Source organism: Aspergillus welwitschiae (assembly GCF_003344945.1).
Source record: "Aspergillus welwitschiae strain CBS 139.54b unplaced genomic scaffold BDQ94scaffold_82, whole genome shotgun sequence".
Taxonomy (NCBI): domain Eukaryota; kingdom Fungi; phylum Ascomycota; class Eurotiomycetes; order Eurotiales; family Aspergillaceae; genus Aspergillus; species Aspergillus welwitschiae.
Genome location: NW_020798776.1, coordinates 1 through 19,538, shown reverse-complemented (window position 1 = coordinate 19,538; position 19,538 = coordinate 1). Strand labels below are relative to the sequence as shown.

Below are 19,538 nucleotides of genomic sequence, written 5' to 3'. Positions count from 1 at the left end.
TTTTTTTTTTTTTTTTTTTTTTTTTTTTGGCAGAAGAGGCCCCATTCGCTGATGTTCTCTTTCCTAAAGTCTTGATATTTCGCCGTTTCTGCTATCTTGTCGTTAACTGTATTTATTACTCTCCTGTAATCACGCTATGGAGAGGCGCTTGTGTTTAAGCTGTGCTTCTCCGATCACCTTCCGCCCAACCCCCCCCGTCCCCACTTTCCCTTGTGTTAAAGTGTAAGGGAGAGAGGCGAATGAGGAAACGTCAGACGACGAATGCACTTTTTGAGTGTTCGGTCAGCATATCCTAGGTTCGCTTTGACCCGGATCGCGTGCAACGTAGTTGACCGGATCATGGGTGTACGGTGGGTGGATGCGGTCTGCTAGGAGGTGATGGCCTTCCCAAAGCCCAAGTGTGCGAGAGCTCAACAATAACTTGCCTTCTGAACCTATAGGCATCATCGGGGAGACACATCGCTACTGATCATGACGGCAGGATATATAACGCAGTGACCCCAGCATAGTCTATTCCGATCCTCCCTTTTCACGGTCAGGTATTGATACCAATCCAATTCAAATTCCTCCTGGCAGACGCAGAGATTGCCGCATTGGTCGCCAACCCAGATAAAGGTGGCTGCCTACTGCTGAATGAGTTGATTTACTCACACGAAGGAGCCGACACCAATCGAAATCAGTACGTAGCTGGATTCCACTGCCTTAATCCTGCACGGCCGGTGACTCGGGTTGACGTGCAGGCCTACCCGTCTGCCGCCAAAACAGCCGGGAGGTACTTTTATCTATGCAGCTACAAAGGCATGGGAGGCCGGAAATTATTTTGCATGCGAGGAGCCTCACAGATCGTAATGAGTATGTATATGCTGCCATGCCTCTCGAAACCCTGGCTGGGTGAATAACAGGAATTTGTCGGCCCGCAGACTCCTTCTATTTTTATTGTTATTATTATTTTTTTTGAGCTTCCTTCGCCCGGGCAATTCTCGCTGAAACATAATGGACACACCAAGGAGTATTCTAGGAATGGCGTAGATTTTGCATGAGTGTGACCCCTACTGTTGCCCCTCGACCAGACAGCAGCGAAGATTTTCAAAAAATTCTGGTTGTGGATGTTGAACGTTTTAGCTGACAGCTTCAGGAGAACTCCGCCCAGAACTGGTGATCATATGTAGCGTGACGCCTCGCTGCAAGTGATGGCATTCACGCAGCCGCACTCATTGGTTGCTAGAAGCTGCCATCATGTAGCTACGTTTGGAGGACATGCAAGGATTCTCGCACAGATCCACGATAGTCTGATTGACTAGCTATCAGCGGCACGGCAGCCCCACCGAGGCAATCCACAAAACATCATGCCCCTTATCAAGTCATCCATTCTCGGTCTGCGAATGCATGCCTGGTAGTATAGTATGTCCGTTACACTAGCTATAATAAACGAATCTCATGGTCTCCCTTACAGCCCGCTATGCCCAGAACCTGTTGACGCATATCAGTGTACTGGCGCACTACCTGGCTCGAGATCATTGTTCTCCTTGTTCCGACATTGTGGTTTCGCCATGTGACCGAAATACCGAAAACTAAAGGTCCGAGGTGGAATAAGATCAGCAAAGGTGGTTTCTCGTGCTTGTTCTCTCTCTTGTCCCTTCTCTGCTTTGCTTGTTTCCTTGGCTTCCCGCTGGCGTTCCTCCGCAGCCCATTTATTTTCTTCCTTGGCACTCAAAGTGCTTTGTAATCGGCCCGGGCTGCTGTTAGCTAGCCATTTCCTAGATGCTAGTTCGGTCGGCCCTTGTTTATGTATCAGCTGGTCACGGTAGTCAGCTAGTCAGTAGTTTCCCACGTACATGGTGGCTAATGAGCTGGAAGTTGGATTGGGTTCACTTATTCACTGTTGACGCCGAGCACATTCCAGAGAATTCTGCTTATCAAATTGCTTATCTCCGCAGGGGACTATATCAGCAGAGGCAATGGGACTAGAGGCCCCAACGGCTCAAGCAACACACCCAAGTAGCGGTTGCCCGCCTAAGCTCCCCAAGTCAGAGCCTGATATGAGCCATCGATCCATTCTTGTGACAAAATTATTGTGATCTCTGTTTCTAGTTACGGGGTAGCCAGCAATCCCAAAGCGTGATGCGGAGTAAGCAAACGCGGAGAGGCGTGATATTGAACATGATCTGTTCTTTTCGTTGAGACTATGGCTGCCCTTGACTAGCTCCACAACTAGGCGGCTCGGATCCATCGCCTGCGTAATTCCTGCTAGCGCGAAATTGAAGCTTGTTGTTGCATACTTGCTACACGCCTTTGCCCGACCTAGTACGTTATATACAGTGTGGCTTTTTCTGGTAGGCCTACAAGTCTTCTGTCAATGTTATTCTTCTTGTTATAACCCGATAATTTCTACAGCGTGATGTCCGATACCATTCCAGAGAGTAGAATTGGTGAATACCACGGGTCAATTTCCCGAGTCACCACCAAAGAATCGCCAGAGTATAGCTCTGCAGAGGCCTACTATCCCCAGTAGGTGATAGCCAAGGCGATGGAAGGCGACTGGGGATCTGATCTATCAAATACTTAGGCCCAGACAGCCAAGGCAGGGCCAAAGAAGTTGAATAATCCTTGATATCCCTGAACTGGCAGGAGCAGCTGATCCGGGCTTCCGAGTTGTGAGTGGCAAACTACTTTCCTTTGAGATGTTCTGTAAAACCTTAACAGATGCGCGAGAGGAAGAGGGCCACTGAAAGTAGCTGAGAGCGTGAGGAATGTCTTTTCCCTTTTTTCTTTTTCTTTCTTCTTACCATCTTTAATAATCATGGTGGTGTACGGGCCGTAACGATTGGTGGGACGTTTCTCCGGAGCTAGGCGGGATACCTCTATAGGAATCGTAAGGTATGTAGCAAGAAAGATTATGAGACACTCTTAAGACAGCGGCTGACCTTAAGAGTCCTGCAAAGCAGCCGATACCATTCATGGGCTAGCGCGCCGGGTCAAAGCACCTTTTGATTGGGACCCTACCAGGTGGTAGTGGAATTTCGGTAACCGAACGGAACTAGCCAAGATGGCTAAGCACACAGTCAGAGCTTGTTCAACACTTAAGGGGATGTCAGTGTTTGTTGGCTGCAAAGCTTATTAGTAACATGGTGCAAGGAACATGACAGTTTGTGTCTGAGAAGCGATCTATCGGCTTGACACGAAATTTTGATCCATAGATCATAGCAAGGGTACCAAAAGGTGTAAAAGAAGAAAGATGATGCGTGCGAAAATTGTCCTAGGATGCGCCCATTGATGTGAGCGGAATCTCCTTCCAGCGAATCTGGTGCTTTGACGCTGCAAGCCAACATCTACAGGGAGAGAGTATCGAACAGGTAAATTTGGTCCCCGGGGAAGCGAGCCGCAAAGCCGGCGCGCGCGGCTTGCAAGCAAGGTCCAATCGATGTGGTGATGGTGCCTTCCTTTCGCGCGATGTAACCCGTTCTCGTTCCCCTTCCACTGTAGATCTATTTGTGAACGTTCCCATTTCTGCGATATGTCTGAAATCAACATATTGGAGACCACGTGATCACAGTCATCTGCAGGCAGCCTACCGAGGGGGGTCATTGACGCCGCCTCCGATGACAATATACTTCTCTGGCTCCTTATCCCAGTGCTAGAGTAACTACGTGGGGTCACTACCAGCAAGCTCCTCCAAGCATGAAGGGGAACAGGCTTATGTAGTTCGCCACCTGTGCCTGTAAAGCGGGAAACAATTAGACTAGCCAAAAAAGACTCCGGAACTTTTGCTTTGTAAATAGCCTGTATTTCACACAGCCAGTAACATTATCTCCGATCAGCATTGTTGTTTAAAGACCGATTATCTAGGAGTATTGTGGGATAGCCAGAATATGGAATCCCAACTTGCGCTAAACAAGGGTGCAGTCGGACGAACTGCAAAGTCTTCAGCGCGATGCTGCAAGTGCCACTCACATACTGCGACGGCAAGTGTAGCAGAACCTCTCCGTACCCTAACAGGATTGCATGGATTAAGAATATATTAATCCCATAGACCATCAGGTGAGGCTTTGGCTCCGTCGCCCGTCAGCTCTTGAGCGCTTACATATTGCACTCTAAACAATGTGCTGGTTGGCCATTGTACTGACACCAACCAACGAGCGGTCAAAGCAACGACCCTAGGACAAACGAACATTTACTGCCTGCAAGGCCGAAAGCACACCAACACCAATCAATAGAGCGGCCTAGCACCGACATCAATCTCGGGTGTATGTGACATGTCGTCAGTTCGCGCTCTGAACGATTGCTAGGACAGTTACGTATCCTCTTCAGGGAATTTGTAGGTGATGAGTGTCACACTCTGGGTGTGGGCAACCCCCGCTGGGTCAGAGAGCGTTTCCCACCCAACGCGCGCGCTAGCATTGAATTATTGGCCTGTCAGCACAGTTTAAAGAAAAAAACATCTGTACCTTTGCATTTCGCATGACGTGACCAGTTAACGAAATGGTCCCAAGAGCATGTTATGGTTATTTCTGTGGCGAGTCTTTTGATGGTCCGAGCCATGCACTGTCCGAAGCCTATTCGAATAGCTACTTCGGCTAGCAAATGCAGACAACGCATCAACAAGCAAGCCTTCTGCTGACGCATAGACAAGAGACCGGCGTGCAGAAAGCTGGTAATGTTTGACACCTCCACATAACCCAACTATAAATGATAAGCTGTTGTCTCCTTCGCGCTCCACCTAGAAAATCTACCCACCTACGGCTCTCGAACCGTCCCTCAATTCCGTCCGTACCCATGATGGTCTTGCTTTGAAACGCTCTGTTATTGGCTGAAGATCCTTCTAAGGAAATTTCAAGCGCTGGGCGACGTTTGTTCCAACTTACTATTGGGAGAAGATAGAGACTTGAAATATTCTTAACCACCATTTCAAAAGGCCAGGAACCCATACAGTGAAGCTAGCACCACCGACTACGTGAATTTACATCCGTACTTGGTATCTCTAAAAGCTTGATCGACTTCCGGCCAATGACTAGAAACCCTTTGGACCAGCCATTAGGCCAACCAAGTAAGTGATATATGCAATAATCAGGATCATGTCGATGCGTGATTTAACAGTGCCTTCAATTCCCAGGAAACCGGAGCAAGGGCACTGGACACACTCTCTTACGAGGTATCCCGTATCTGGTTGGTTAAACTTGCTCTAGTCACCGTGGTCATCTATTGCTCCAGTCTAGTGCACCGCAGGATTCGTCTAGTACGTTGGACGATTCCGGCTCTAAACGTGACAGTGCTTTCACGGTGGATACCATGGACCAAAGGTCTATCAAGGCTCAGCTCATTTCGACAGATTACTGCAGATCCCACTGGATCATCGCATTCTGTCAACTTGACAGGTGCATCGATGCAGATCTCTCGAAAATCATGCTCTATTACACGCGAAATAGTCTCCTAGCAGTTATGAGTTCTATCGACTTTCTCATCAAGGACGGCTACCCACCGATTGACGTCCTGAAGGGATATATGTGGCTTCCAGAACATCTAATGCAGCGACATGAATCCTGCTATTGCGTCCAATGGGTGTAAGTGTAATATATGATATACCGTCCTCTCATTTCATCGTCTGCAGATGGGGGGTCTTATGCAACTATCTTGAACTTGGCTGTATAGAGACGGTCTCTACAGCTGGAGTTACCCGAGATAATATGGTTTTGGAGCTAGACTGCAAACAATCAAGTGCTCTGATCGATATTGATACGGACCGCTTACGACTGGACGTTGTCACCGTACCGGACCTTGGGCCCGTTACGAATGACGACTTCCGGGACGCCGAGTATCAATCTTCTCGAACGTCAAGCCCCACATCACGCGAAAACAAAGGAACAGCAAGCCGCATCTGTCCGATCATCGATTTTAAGGGGGTGGGAGTGTATGCGGGGAAATATCATATTGGCATGGCCAGTTATTATGCTTTGTTGTTCACAATTGCCCTTGGTACATGGTAAGTTGAGGGTGAGACAAGAGACAGAAGAGGTCGAGCAACCGGGAACCAGCGAACATGGTCCATCATCCATGGTATGCCGTAAGAAGCAGCTGCAAGACCAATCCTCTTCCGAGTCTTTTGGCGCACCGAAATATTCAAGTAAATGCAAGTAGGCCAGTGGTGGCGGTCGATTCAAGGGGTGGCCCGCCGGACCGTGGGTTACGTTATGACATGTTGTTTTCTGTCTGTCTGAAAGGCGATCTATCAGCCTAAAATTGTGAATAAGTTCTCGCACAACTACTTCCCCCATTTATATACATATGAGTGAAGCAAAGTCCTAGCATGTCACCCGCTGACTTGACCGAAATTTTCTTCTAGCGAAATCCGATATTTCGATGCTGGAAGATGACATACCCAGGGACAGAGCGATCGGCCACTCGGTATGACAATTCAACCACCACCTGGTGGGGGGTCTCCCAGAGACGATCAGGATAAGTTCTGTCCCATTGTACTAGAACTTGAATGCTTTCATTCCTTACAAATGACGAAAATTCCAATGTGTGCCTTATTACCGACTGCGATGTGGAAGCTCAGATGACAAGATAATAAGCCAGATAGCACCCTTAGCTGATGTTAACCCGAGCACAAATTGTTATAATTCGCAGTTGCTGTGCTAGCGCTACCAGCCCGGATACTATACCTGTCAAGGACTTGTAAGTCGCTAAGCCACTGAATGATGGTAATGTCTACCATGCTACTATACTGATCAGGGCCGAGGCTAGAGCAGATAGCAGACACCATAAGGCCATGGGTTGGACTGTGTTGCCATATAGGCCAGGAGGGCATTGCGCATGATGTCACGGTTAGTAAACAGCAATGTGGAAGTGATGGCGCATGACTCGCAAAGTATTGACAGATAGCATATTCTTGAACCCCTGCACAGAGAATGCGGAAGAGCTAATAATCTCACTATCAAGATATTCCGCGTGCCACTTACATTGGCACATCATATGATACAGCATTATATGTGCACAAAGGATATAAGAAGCTGCTCAGGACGGCAGGATGCCTGTATCATATGCACGATACATTAATTTTCCATTACCCTAGCCTCCAGCAGCCCTGCATTTTTGTGACTTACAATCCGCTGTCCCAGAATGTCCTTTACCTGCAACGCTTCTCCATCGAACGGGGCATACCCGCACAGTGCCCATCCCATGGCTGATGGGTCCACCGATGAGGAAACTGTTATTCCTGATTGTCTTCTGGCGGCGGCATCAATCAAAGGAGTGTGGCGTCAAGAAGCGCCAAAGCGCGTGTCACCGCAACCCATGGCTGCAAGTCCGAATGGTGATCTGTGCATTCCCAAAAGACGGCCGCCTACTCCTAGCTGGTCAGCCATAGGAGTTACTAGGGAAGAGGCTAGGCCAAGGCAACCCAGTCAAGCATACGGGCTGCAGAAAGATAGGAGAAATGTCTATCCTGTTCCGGAGGACGGTCCTGCAGTCGACACGCCGCATGGTCTTGGAGCTCATCCGCACCCTCTGAAACAGTCTGTGGTCCCCGGACTACCCCAGTATCACTTTAAAGGACGGGAGATAAAGTTATCTCACCTACTCAGCCTAAACTTGATCCCATTTCAAGTTTTGGGATGGAGACACGAAAGCACAACAAATTCAGCAGACGCTAGCAAAAGGCCCGATTATCAGCCCTGAGACATACGATGTATGCCCAGTCACAATAGATTCCATCCATGGCATATCCTGCGCCTGAACAATGACGTACACGACGTCGCGAGTCCTGTGGTAACCCACTCCAGTTCGCTTTGGACAAGGAGTCTGCGCATCGAGGTATATCTGATTCGAACTAGTTGCTCGTTCAATACTTCCCGCTCAGATGCGTTCGGTTTATGGCCTACTCGACATATTCCAACCTTTGTGACGGGCAATGCACGATGGACCCCCGGAGATTGCCCGTCTGGTCATGGGGTGGGGGGAAATAAGGTAAAGAGGCAAAGAATAGTGAGAATATGTTCAAAAGATGGTGGAAAGATGGTGACAGGACACGGAGTGGACATGGTTAATAATCTGCTATACCATCTGCTCCGGGAACGGGTGCGTGGCAATCAGTTGGGACGTTAATCTGTTCAGAGGATGCAAGGTTGCCCAGGCGCAGACCTCTTCCCACCCACTCCACGAGACGCGTATAAATTCAATAGGCGCGCCAGCCTTGAACATAATAGATAGCTCCGTGACGGATTCTCAGACCCGGCACTGACATGGACGGGACAAATTGGTTGCACCATGAAGACATAAAGGAGCAGAGGCGCAGTGCAACGTATCCAGTTAGCCCTAACGCCGACTTCTGCTGCTCTCTGTGCTCAGACCACCCTTGTACCAGCCACACGTAGTGAGTTGTCGAGTCGATATCGCCTCAGCCAACGTGGCAGCTTGCAGTGCAGGGTAGTGCGAAGGAAATTTACAGTAGGTAGATAAATGATCTGCAAGAACCTTGCCGCAGACGGATACAGATTGCTTCGATTGCCCACCAGCCAATTGAAAAGACACCAAGCGCGACGGTATGCCCCGCCATTCGGGAAAGTCATTGTGAAGAGTGCCTTTACGGCCGCATACGTCTCGGTCTCGATTTATACTTACTGCCTCGCGCGACCGGAGATGTGTTATAATAACCGCCACAGCAGATTGATCGTGGAGGGTGCATATAAGGACTGAGACGGCATCCCAGTATCTGGCATGCGGTACTGCGAGCTCGTGCGTCTCGTCCTGCTCGTCCCTGCATTAAAGGTCGTCAACACATAAGACTACTTTGATCGCCACACGAAGCATGCTTTTACTAGGGTAGTCCTGCGAACCTTCAATGAAGCAATGCACCATGACCATATACCTGCTGCGGCTCTCACGCTCGGCTGGGGCTTAGACGGTCAATTTCTGATCATGAGTTGACTGTGCTCTGTTATGGCAGATCGGTGGACTGGAGACGCGTGTAGGGGCCGGCCGCCTCACCACCTGCGTCAGTAGAGAGCTTTGGTCGTCCGAATGATGCTCGGAAGGGCTGGGGATGCTGATCGGGATAGGACTGGGCCAAGCTTTTCGTCGGCCACGATTTTGCCTCCAGGGGATCTGAGGGCTGAGCAGCGATGGGAGTTGCTGTCGGACGGCGGTGCCATTTTATGTTCCTCTCCAGCAGCCGAAATATGGCCCGTAGAAGTTCTTTCGCTCTGGGTTTGCGCTGGATTGAATATATCTAAGCTTTCTCCGGGCACGTTAAACGAAGATGACGAGCTACCCATGATGGATATTCACGTTTCTCTCTAAAAATCTGGGCCCAGTAGTGTCTCATGGACAGGGGGAGCGAGAGTGAATAACAACATGATCTAAGTGGGAGGACTGCGCTTGCAGAGACCGGCGTAAATTGCAAGATTCAGGTAGGTGTATTGCCCGCTATGCGGAAGACCAAGGAGGGGAGGCCAGGAAACACTTATATGCGGAGTATTCATTGTCCTGGGAATGTTCCCTGTTGATCGACATCCCGTCGATTCAACAATTCCCCGTAACTTACCTACGTCGCCCACCACTCGGCATGTCCCGTTGCCCAGGGTTGTTCAAGTTCCATAGGTCAATACTACTTTGTGAGATGGTGTCAATGAGGGAGGAAGCCTTGAGCCACAGGCCAGGCAGGCCAGTTTCAGAGACCACATACTAACGAATTGTTCTATATATCAGAGCGAATAAGGCTAAATTGGACGAATGACCGCGCTGGGCGAGAAAATACCCCACGCCGCTTTGATCCGCAGCAATGCAGGTTGTCGCTAAACCTCGCCAAAACGCGGGTTCGGCTGGGTTTCCATCTTTTGAAACTGCTGAAGTAAGAATAGATTGATTGATTGTCGGTTACTTAAGGAGTTTTTCTTTACAAAGGCGGGATAGCACATATATATGCTGGTCCCATCCCTGCCATAAGTTTCAGCCACCATGATACTCATCACAGCCACCGTGATTTTTGGGCGGGTTGGGGACCCCCGAAACCCAGCCTGGGTAACTCGTGGGCGGGCTCAAAAGATGGAAACTCAACCCAACCCGCGTTTTGGCGAGGTCTACCCTTGCCTACTAAGGAGTCAGTGCTCCAACAGAAGGCAAACAAATACGGAGATGCCCAATATCAGCTGTTTCTTGAGACCCTTAGGTACTGTACACACAGGGTCCGCTGGATGCAGAAGAAATCATCAGATGGGTCGCGGATATAGACTGCTTCAAACAAAACTCAGCTATACTGAGCAATCCCTACTTAATAATCTATGTTCGTCTCGTAGCATGGGCCTCGTTGTCCCGATACGGCGCCTTCTATTCCACGACTTCTTCTTCCCCTCTTCTTCCCCTTGTTTGGAACCACTCTAACATGCTGTATCTACGATGGGGAGATGACTTGTCGGAACAGCTCAGTCTGCCCCGTCCCAAGAATTACGATCACGCTGACCACTGCCTTGGTGAGGACCACGTCCTCCACATGCTCAGTGTCTTCCAGGAGGGTTAGAACGTCCTTGTAGTTGGAAAGAAGGGCCTGCAAGTAGCAGCCAGGCGCGTCCATTACTTGCACGCCATCCCGCATGGGGTACCAGGCGACCGGACCGGCCAGGAAGAGGCTGATCAAGAGCGGCACGTAGACGAAGCAGACCATCAGCAGCAACAAGTCGCTAAGGATGCCTTACGTGAAGCAAATTATCCGGCGGGTGTGAACGCCTGTACCGGCAAAGGGAGACGATCAGCACATTCCAGGGCAGGGAGATGGGCCGATGTACCAGGTCCCAACCGAGGAGCTTCTCCGTGTAGAAGGGCCGTAGGCCTAGCCAGGCCTTGATCGTACCATGTCGGTACATGAATTCTACTTGCTGAACGCTACGCATGGTATGCTCGTACCCATTGTGCTGCGCCACGATGCCGTCCTCAAAGCAGACAGTCTAGTTTATTCCCCCAGATATAAACATTACCTATCCATCATGAAGCCATAGCTAGAAGCAGTGTCCCCTATAACAATCCTCCGATAGCTCCGCCCCCACAGCCATCGTATAGCGGCACCGAAATGCCTCCTCGTCTTCATCGGTCTTGCTTGCATAGTAGGTCTAATCCTTGCGAGTTCTATACCTTAAAGCCTCAGCCTAGCAGCATCATCGCCAACTCCTACAACCAACAGAGTTGTCTGCCTTCTGACCAGCAATCAATATCATAATTTCCAGATCTATGCGTTGCTAGTGAATGGGCACTTTCGTGGGCCAAGAGCCGATCTCACATGGTGTGTGTAGCTCGAGTAGCGCGAGTCTATTCAACAAACTATGATGTTCCGTACGGAGAGGCAATCTTGTCTTCACAGCCGGCCAGGCTAACAACTAACTCAACGTAAGCCACGATCGCGCGGCCCATACGGTCGAGCGGCCCATCTAATAATGCCATATAAAAGCTACTTTTTTGATTCAAAATATCTCAGCCACTTAGAGAGTAAAGCATTTCATTCTGAGAACATGGACTATAGGCATAACAAATTTTATTTTAATATTTTTCTAGTATATTTATAACCATTAATAATGGCTGGTCATATAAAATACCCGTATTTTACGTGTATTTTTACATGGTGCATATATTCAATATGAAATATATCTTTTAAAAACTTTTTGAGTAAGTCTCAGAAGTTTATCTTTAATCAGTAATCAATATGCAGAGTTATATCCTCCCAAGAGATGTGATTAGTGAGATATAACACTTCTCAAAGAGTATATGTTTTGTATGGTATTACAAGATGGGCCGCGCGATCGTGGTTTACGTTACAAGCCTTTCGCTTACTCGGCTCGGGACAAGCCACTTGTGGCTTGCCATTTGCCTAAGCCACGACATCAGCAACTGGGAAATGCGGTTGAATACGTGGAGGGTCTTACCTACGTAAGAAGTTCCTCGAGTACCAAGAAAGTGTGGGATTTCGAAAATAGCGCACATTCCCGAGCGGAAGAAACAGTCGGGATACGGTCATATATTGAACGACTAACCATTGCTCGTGCGGCTTGTACGGCTGTCGCGTGATGCATTTTTTGGTAGGCATAAAGATTGCCGCCCCCTTAAACACACAACAACCCCTGCCCCCCAAACCAACTCTCCCCCCACCAACTATGTACTGGGTGCAACTATTGGAAACTACTATTATCTGGCAATTCATGCCGAAGCGAAAGATTTTGGCCTTACAAAACATTATCGATATCCCGCATAACTCACGACAGGTTCAGTAGATACAAAACCACTAGCTATCAGCCACATGGTACGATCCCTACCGACTCGAACCCAGACCTAGCTCAATGTCTCTTTCTAGCTTTGCAATCATCATGTCAGGCGACAGGATATCATTTAAGCTTCTTTTCCATTGGAGAACTGTCTCGTCCTTTTCGATCTTGAGGAATGTAAGGAGACGCTCAAGAAGAATCGCAAGTTTTTGTCCATTTTTTTCGGCATGGCGCAATGCCGCCTTCCTACGCTTGTCTTTGTGCGGTTCGAAGATACACTCTGACCTCGAGGACATGCAAGATAGACAAATTGGTGTCCCAGTACACTGTCGGTCTTTAGCCAATTCTGAGCTAAGTTATGTGAGACAAACAAACCTTCCTTCTCTTTCTGCGACACATTGTGCATGCAGTATTTCGCCGATTTGGAGTTAATCCGCGATGAATCGGTTCGGTATATGGGGCCTCAGTTGCCGGGCGCAATTGTCGAAGTCGGACATTTTCCGTCATGGCCACCAATGTACGGACCGGGAAGGACAGTCAAGACCTAAATAAAATCATCAGAGATTGCGTCTCCTAGGTGCGTCTCGGACCAGCGTGAATGTGTCCTTTTCCACACGCGCAAAAATCAATATTCAAATAATATGGGTGTAGAGCTTTGTATTTATTATATGGCATATGCTTGTCCAAGTTGCCGTGCAACAGGCGGGCTGCCCCCGCCGAACTACAGCTGATTCGTGCAACACCCCTTGCAAGTCCACCAGAAACGCCACCAATGCATAAGGCATAATTTGCCGGCCAATGACAGCAGATAATTGCTATCACTTGCAGTGAGGTATCAGCCTGTGTATATGGCCACCCATGATATAAGGTTCCCTGGCAGCAGACAAGGGCTGCAAGGGTTAGTCACCTGCAATTGAGAGTGCTCAATAAGCCACCTAGTAATACGAATCGCCTTGTTTGACGGGCTTGCCTATGAGCTGCCAGCCTTCCAGCTCCTCTCTAGACTTATGACTTGCTTTAAATAACCGGTATATACCTTCGAGCACCGTTATTCGTTTGCTACAGGAAAGACCAATGATTGGCAGAACTTTCTGGGCCTAACGTCTCATAGAACAACTATCTATATAGTGAAATATGGAGTGCTATTTCGAGCAGTCTCTGCGCAAGTAGCAGTGATAAAAGTCTAAAGATTCGTTGCATCATCCGATTAATGCGGAGAAGAGAGGCGAGGAGCTCCGACAGCCATGAGATTACGTCAGAGTAAACCGGCTTTGTGAACCGAATGCAATTTTACACAGAAAAACCACGTTGGCTACTACGAATAGCTACCCTGGAGCTTTCCAGACGATAGAAAGCCTTGACTAGAAATATTCAAAAATACGAATGTCCTTGATAGCTGACTCGTCTTCAAAGTGATTGTCCTTGCGCGTGGCACATTCCACATACACAGTGCTCATGATTCTACATCTGTCCAATGAAGAAGCACTGATTTCCTCTAGCGCTGATGTGACTTGAGGTGGGGAAAAGCTGTCAAGGGAAAAAACCTTAACGTCTATGCTACGTATGCCAATACTGCGTATATCGGTCACTCTACTTTCCAAGTGCCGAATGAAAGGTTGGGTGGTAGTTTTCCACATCACCTGCCACCAATTCCCGATCGAGAGCCGTTTCAAGATATGATCCGATGTACTCCAAATGGTTTTAGGGCGAGAAGAATGCCATGAAACATCTAGAGGGCGCTACAGATGTACGTACAAGAGAATAATTATTGTGTAAACGTTGGTAACCATCCAATCCATTGCCCATGACGGACAGGGAAATTACCGGGTTGGTCACCGGGCCAGCGAAGATCGGATGGCTGCCTACTGCTCAGTTGGTTGCCTTACCACCGGACACTAACTAAATCCAGACTGCATTCCGCGGCCTTGACCCCGCACGGCGGACGGTTCCCATTGAGGTCTAGACCAAAGCTAGTAATGGACATCCTTGGCTTCTGTTACCAAGCAGCTGTCAGGAACGGCTATAAGGTACTTTTGATGTTGGTCTGGCTGGATCAATCAGCGCAATCAGGGATGCAGTGGCAAAAATGTTACTGCTTTGCATGCAACGAGGCTCGCAAATTTTGCTAAAGCCCCATGACGGTTACCGCAGATTCTAAAAGGGGTTTTCTACTCTCATGCTCCTGGAAACCCATGCTGGTTTGAAAATTAAGTATTCAGAGTATACCGCTGTAAATCATATATCACCGTGAAACATTATGGATAGGAGGATCATGGATTAGATATGTTGAAGAATATAAAATAATCTAGGCTGTGCTCCCACTGTTACCCGCGGGCAAGAGAGCAATCAGGCTTCTTCGAGAACCTCGAATTAGACATCGAGCATTCTTCGTTGGCAGCTCCAGGAGATCTACAAAATGGGCGATCAATATGCAGCGTGACACCTCGCTGCAGGTGCTGGCATTCGAACGTCTGCCCTCATTGGCTGGTAGAAGTTGCCGTCGTGCAGTTACATATGGTGGACGTGCAAGGGGCCTTGCGCAGATCCTCTGTAGCAGATGGCAGTGGCACCGGCAGCCCCGCCGAGATACCATCTGCAAATGTAATCCCCCTTACCAAGTCGTGCCCGCCAGCACATCCCTGGTAGTATATTACGATCCCTTCCCTAGCTCTTTCTATGTGGTGACTGATGTCTTACTTAGGATTCTAATGCCTACTCCTGTATATCACACTGCTTTAACGGGCATATAAAAGAATCTTAGGGCGTCCTTTTGCCTTCGGCTATGCCCAAACTTGCTGATCTATAATGTATCGAATGCGTAAGTTGCTAGGCCTATGTGAATTTATTTTGACACTTGTTTTGTGATACAAACGATGGTCAGTTTTGGAAATTAGCGTTAGGAGGTGTTCGAGAGAACTGGGAAATGATAAATAACTATTCTGAGCGCTTGGCTAAATCACCAGGCAGGGATAATGGGAGACTACTTGAATATAGAACTTCTCTTGCGAGAATTTTGACAGCTAAACGGATACTGCAGGACTAAATGTAATAAGTAAATTCTGATCTAATAGGTACTACACTTGGTGGCTTAGATTCTTTTCGTCGCGCTACACAAGGATATCGACAATTGCGCAGCCTTTATATGGAATTTTGACTAGTTCTGCACTTTGGCAAGTGGAAGAGCTTAACACTCTTATACCGAGAGGATTATGCAAAGTCCTCTCAGTGGTCTTTTTGAACCTACTTTCGGCCTATGTCATGCGCTGACCGGCATACTATACACATCTATGTCCGTTCTTGATACCAATTGAAGCAATCAGAGGATTCAGGGATTCCTGATTCACACAATAACACTGCAGGAGGGAGCATATATTCTGGAATTCAGCAAGGGAGTAAGTACATGTATTAAAATTGATAACCTAGCAAGCAGAGAAAACTGCCAATATAGGACCTTTCATTCACAAATAGTCTTTCCTTCTATAATAAACCTCCATGCCTGCGCAAGGACCACTCAGCGTGGGCTCAATGGTCCTGTAAGCTTGGCCTATGTTGCACTTGTGTGAGACAACGATCGTACAGGCAAGACATTCCAGACAAACATCCGGCCCGCTCTCTTCCAGCATGAGGGTGGTTCTCAACTGCTGGAAGGCAGCCAACAAGTTCCTTTGAAGCGAGAGAGCGTATTGTAGTTCTTCATAGGATGGTAGTGAGACCCCTCGATGAGTAGAAACTCGGTATGCGCTCGAAAATTGAAGCATCCGAGAGCTCTGATCCTTGACCTGATTATCATTAGGAGTTCGCATTGTCTAGAGATGAGCCTGACTCTACCTCTTCGATCAGACGGAAAATACTCGTTTCCCTGTTTTGGCCAGTTTCTGAAAGGCTGCTTGGGCATTCTTGCTGGATTTCATGGTCATCAAGGTGCGCCAGATTTATCATGTTGAGTAAAGTAGGCATCGTGATGTGATTACCAAAAGTGAATGCCGGTAAAGGTGTGTATAGTACCCTGGGGCGACTCATGGCATGGGTAAAAGTAAGTTTATATAGATTACTGCGAAACCGTTGCAGAATTCTCTCCGTAGATAGTCCTATCATCATTCCACTGACCAAAGCGTTAAAATAGTCTATTCTCATCAAGAAGCAGCGCAATTGTCGAACCCTATGTAACGAGAAATGGGAAACCAAAGCTAAAACAGCCATTAGCCACCACAGATAGTCCCCCATAGTTGGATCAATAACCAATCCATTTCCCTCTACTTCTGCAATACCCTTTTGAGTGAGGGGACCCCGTAAGGAAAACCTGCCTAAATATTGCCTTACCAATTTGCTGTCTGGGATTTGATCCAGCGCATAGAAGAAATTTCAGTCATTTCCTGGTCCTCTCAGGCACTTCGTTACTCTAATTTCCTGGATTTATCATTCTGAATTTATCAAAAGCACATGTCAATCTTGACATCAAACAAACCAAGCAAGTTAGTGCGCAGTACATCCATATACATATCAACAAAGTCTGCGCATAGCGGACTGCAAAGGGAGACCCCGCAATTTGTTTAACATGTTCCCGCCAAAACAGTGTACCATACACGAGTGGGCGATAGCATCTCAATAAGATATCAATGAACACTTTGGGAAAAGGACAGCTAAGAAATCCTATATACTATCAGGTATGTACTGGCAGGCGAAGGATGCATGACTTGATAATGAGAATAATGTTTGTGGATGCTATTTCGGCGGGGCAGCCGTGCCGCTGCTAGCTGCTACGGCAGAACTGCGCGAGAGCCCCTGGACGTCCCCCGAAGGTAACTACACGGCGGCAACTTCTACCAACCAATGAGGGCAGACACCTGCCAGCACCTGCAGCAAGCTATCACGCTGCATATGACCATCAATTCTGTAAATGTGCTGGAGCTGTCAGCTGGGAACGTTCAACATCCAAGTCGAAGTTTTCGAGAATACTGGCTGCTGTCCTGTTTCACCAAGTGTTACTTGGGCCACAGGAGAATACTAAGGATAGGGAATCTACTGACCAACGAATATTTGCCTTTTGCCCGGCCGGGGTTTGGAGGAGCATGGCAGCATATACTCACTTATTATGATCTATGGTAACCGTCGAGAGGCTTAGCGATATCTACGAGGCCCGCCGGCATGCAAAACAGTCATCAACCTGCCATAACATCGCGGTTGCGCAGATCAATCAGGCCAGGATCATGTCAAAAGTACCTCCCCGCTTTTTCTGGCAGCAGCCGGGTAACCAAAGCTAAGAATGGCCATTGATAGATTCAGGCCTAGACATCAAATGGAGTCGTCCGCCGTGCGCGGTATGCAATCGCGTCCGGATTTGGATTAGTGTCCGATCTTTCGTGGAAGCGAGGCAACCAACTGAGCAGTAGGCAGCCACCCGATCTTCGCTGGGATGGTGACTGACGCGGTAATCTCCCCTTCTGTCATGTGCAGCTGGGATCGAATTGCTACTAACATTTAATTACAGGCTTAACAGCTTGAAGATGCTCAGACTTTCGATACGCCAATTGAACATTGGCACGTCTGTGAGTCGTCACGACACAATCGCTCAGACTCTGTAAGGGTCGGACAATAATCCCAAATCTGTATGTGGCTGCACTCCACTGCCTTGACTCCGCACGGGCACGCTCTGACCGGAGGCCAGGCCTAATTTTACCACTACTACACAACATTGTTAGTTTCAATTACTCAATTGCCGTCAGTAGTAGCTAGCAGCGCCACAGCAGCCCCGCCGAAATAGCATCCCCAGATATCATCTCCTAGTCAAGTCACCTCAGCCTACGAGCACCAAGCTTGGTAGTATACCCACGATACCTGAGCTATCTTTACTTAAGTGATCTTTTAATTGCCCATTTGAGATCCTCTTGCCCACTCATGCCTTTACACCCCTTGGGCGGACATATGGCAATAATCAATATCTCAGAATCTCCCATTCCGGTCCGCTATGCTCAAACTCTGTTAATGCATATCCATGTACTGGCGTACTGATTTGCTAGATGTGTGCAGTGCTAACCAAGTATACGGTCTGAGGCTCTCAAAAGACGAAATCGCAGTAGCGCTACAAACGTTCCGAGAAAACTGGAAATCGATAGGAGTTCTTTCTGGTCGCTTTATTCATCATCAAGACAGAAAAATGGTGATACAATACTTGAACAGTGGAATTCTCCTTGCAGGCTTTTCTTCACTCGAAAGGGTTAGACTGTAAAACTGAGAAGAGGTGGTTGTGCCTCTAATCGAGATGCAGACTATTGCTAGGTAGCTGATGCTTGTTTTCGTTTCTTATTTTTGTGGTCTCTAGTTACGCACGGTTCGACAATCGCACCGTCTATAAATTGTGAATAGGCGTTGATGGCCAGTGGAAGGGATAGTTGAGCATCCACAAAGAAAATCCTGGCACATCCTCTCCTTTGTTATCACGGTCTAGCTATTACGGTCTAATTTCATTATATGCACAGACCAATGCTGTTAAATAATTTAGGAGAATGTGATTGTGGAGCAACTTCGGTAACGGTTCAAAATAGACGGCACGCCGATGGGCTGGCCCGAAGACGGGCCATGAAACTTCTCAAAGCGGCGGGGCTTCCCGCCCCTGATAGCGACCGAATTGATGATCATCAGGCCCGCACCGGATGGCGACAGACTGAAATATGGCCAGTGAAAGGGGCCAGATTGGATTGTACCGCTTGTCGTCGTCGCGGTCCAAGGTGGATGGAGACTGATGGAAATGTCGGGTGGTACTCCATACTAACATCGAGATTTGACACACTCGTCTCACCGAACCAGAAGGAAAGTATTTTGCCTCAGTGGCTGCCCTACGCAGTGGAGGAATTATGTGCCCTCGCGTATCCCAGCAGTCGTACTGGGGAGCTTTATGGAAATATTAAGAGTTTAGGATTGAATAGTTCGGCTTATAGTTCCACGCAAACCCTGCCAGCACCCAAGTGATCGACACTTTCTGACAAGGGATTATTCCCCCGTGTTCAAGAATGATTGTCGGTCGACGTAGGCGTCCTGGTACGCATTTCCATCTCGTGCTCCTCCTCGACCTTCTTTAACAAGACGTATTTATACAGAACCGTCAGCGATAACGAAACTAAAAAGGCACTTCCGACCATCACCGTGGTGACCAGAGCCATGATAGACCAAGTGGCTGATTGCGCGGTGTATATGTTGATCAATGTTGTAGCGAGGCCCGCAGCTGCATTCATCGCAACCGGCCTAAACTCCAATCAGCTTTCATACGGAACAATGGGTGTACAGATACATAGCTGGGTCTGC

The 19,538-nt window shown here is 48.2% G+C and overlaps 5 protein-coding genes across 5 annotated transcripts; 1 reads left to right on the top strand and 4 right to left on the bottom strand.

Moving 5' to 3' along the window:
- Positions 1-5,034: 5,034 nt before the first annotated feature.
- BDQ94DRAFT_186091 (uncharacterized protein) lies at positions 5,035-6,368 on the top strand (the record flags this gene model as incomplete). The annotated part of the gene is made up of 3 exons (XM_026775056.1): positions 5,035-5,558; positions 5,606-5,809; positions 6,338-6,368. Exons 1-3 carry the CDS (start codon positions 5,287-5,289, stop codon positions 6,366-6,368), a joined length of 507 nt encoding a protein of 168 aa, XP_026619870.1. The 5' UTR covers positions 5,035-5,286.
- A 3,514-nt stretch (positions 6,369-9,882) lies between these two features.
- Positions 9,883-10,564, bottom strand: BDQ94DRAFT_186089 (uncharacterized protein; the record flags this gene model as incomplete). Its single annotated transcript, XM_026775055.1, has 2 exons — positions 9,883-10,083; positions 10,403-10,564. The coding sequence occupies 2 exons, from the start codon at positions 10,562-10,564 to the stop codon at positions 9,943-9,945; spliced, it is 303 nt and encodes a 100-aa protein (XP_026619869.1). The 3' UTR covers positions 9,883-9,942.
- A 1,555-nt stretch (positions 10,565-12,119) lies between these two features.
- BDQ94DRAFT_154894 (Zn(II)2Cys6 transcription factor domain-containing protein) lies at positions 12,120-12,855 on the bottom strand. The gene is made up of 2 exons (XM_026768377.1): positions 12,615-12,855; positions 12,120-12,565 (listed from the first exon to the last, which is right to left on the bottom strand). Exons 1-2 carry the CDS (start codon positions 12,744-12,746, stop codon positions 12,287-12,289), a joined length of 411 nt encoding a protein of 136 aa, XP_026619868.1. The 5' UTR covers positions 12,747-12,855; the 3' UTR covers positions 12,120-12,286.
- A 2,842-nt stretch (positions 12,856-15,697) lies between these two features.
- BDQ94DRAFT_186085 (uncharacterized protein) lies at positions 15,698-17,318 on the bottom strand (the record flags this gene model as incomplete). The annotated part of the gene is made up of 3 exons (XM_026775054.1): positions 15,698-16,018; positions 16,068-16,426; positions 17,267-17,318. 3 exons carry the CDS (start codon positions 17,316-17,318, stop codon positions 15,698-15,700), a joined length of 732 nt encoding a protein of 243 aa, XP_026619867.1.
- A 1,850-nt stretch (positions 17,319-19,168) lies between these two features.
- BDQ94DRAFT_127057 (uncharacterized protein) lies at positions 19,169-19,427 on the bottom strand. Its single transcript, XM_026763887.1, has one exon. The coding sequence runs from the start codon at positions 19,394-19,396 to the stop codon at positions 19,241-19,243; it is 156 nt and encodes a 51-aa protein (XP_026619866.1). The 5' UTR covers positions 19,397-19,427; the 3' UTR covers positions 19,169-19,240.
- Positions 19,428-19,538: the final 111 nt, after the last annotated feature.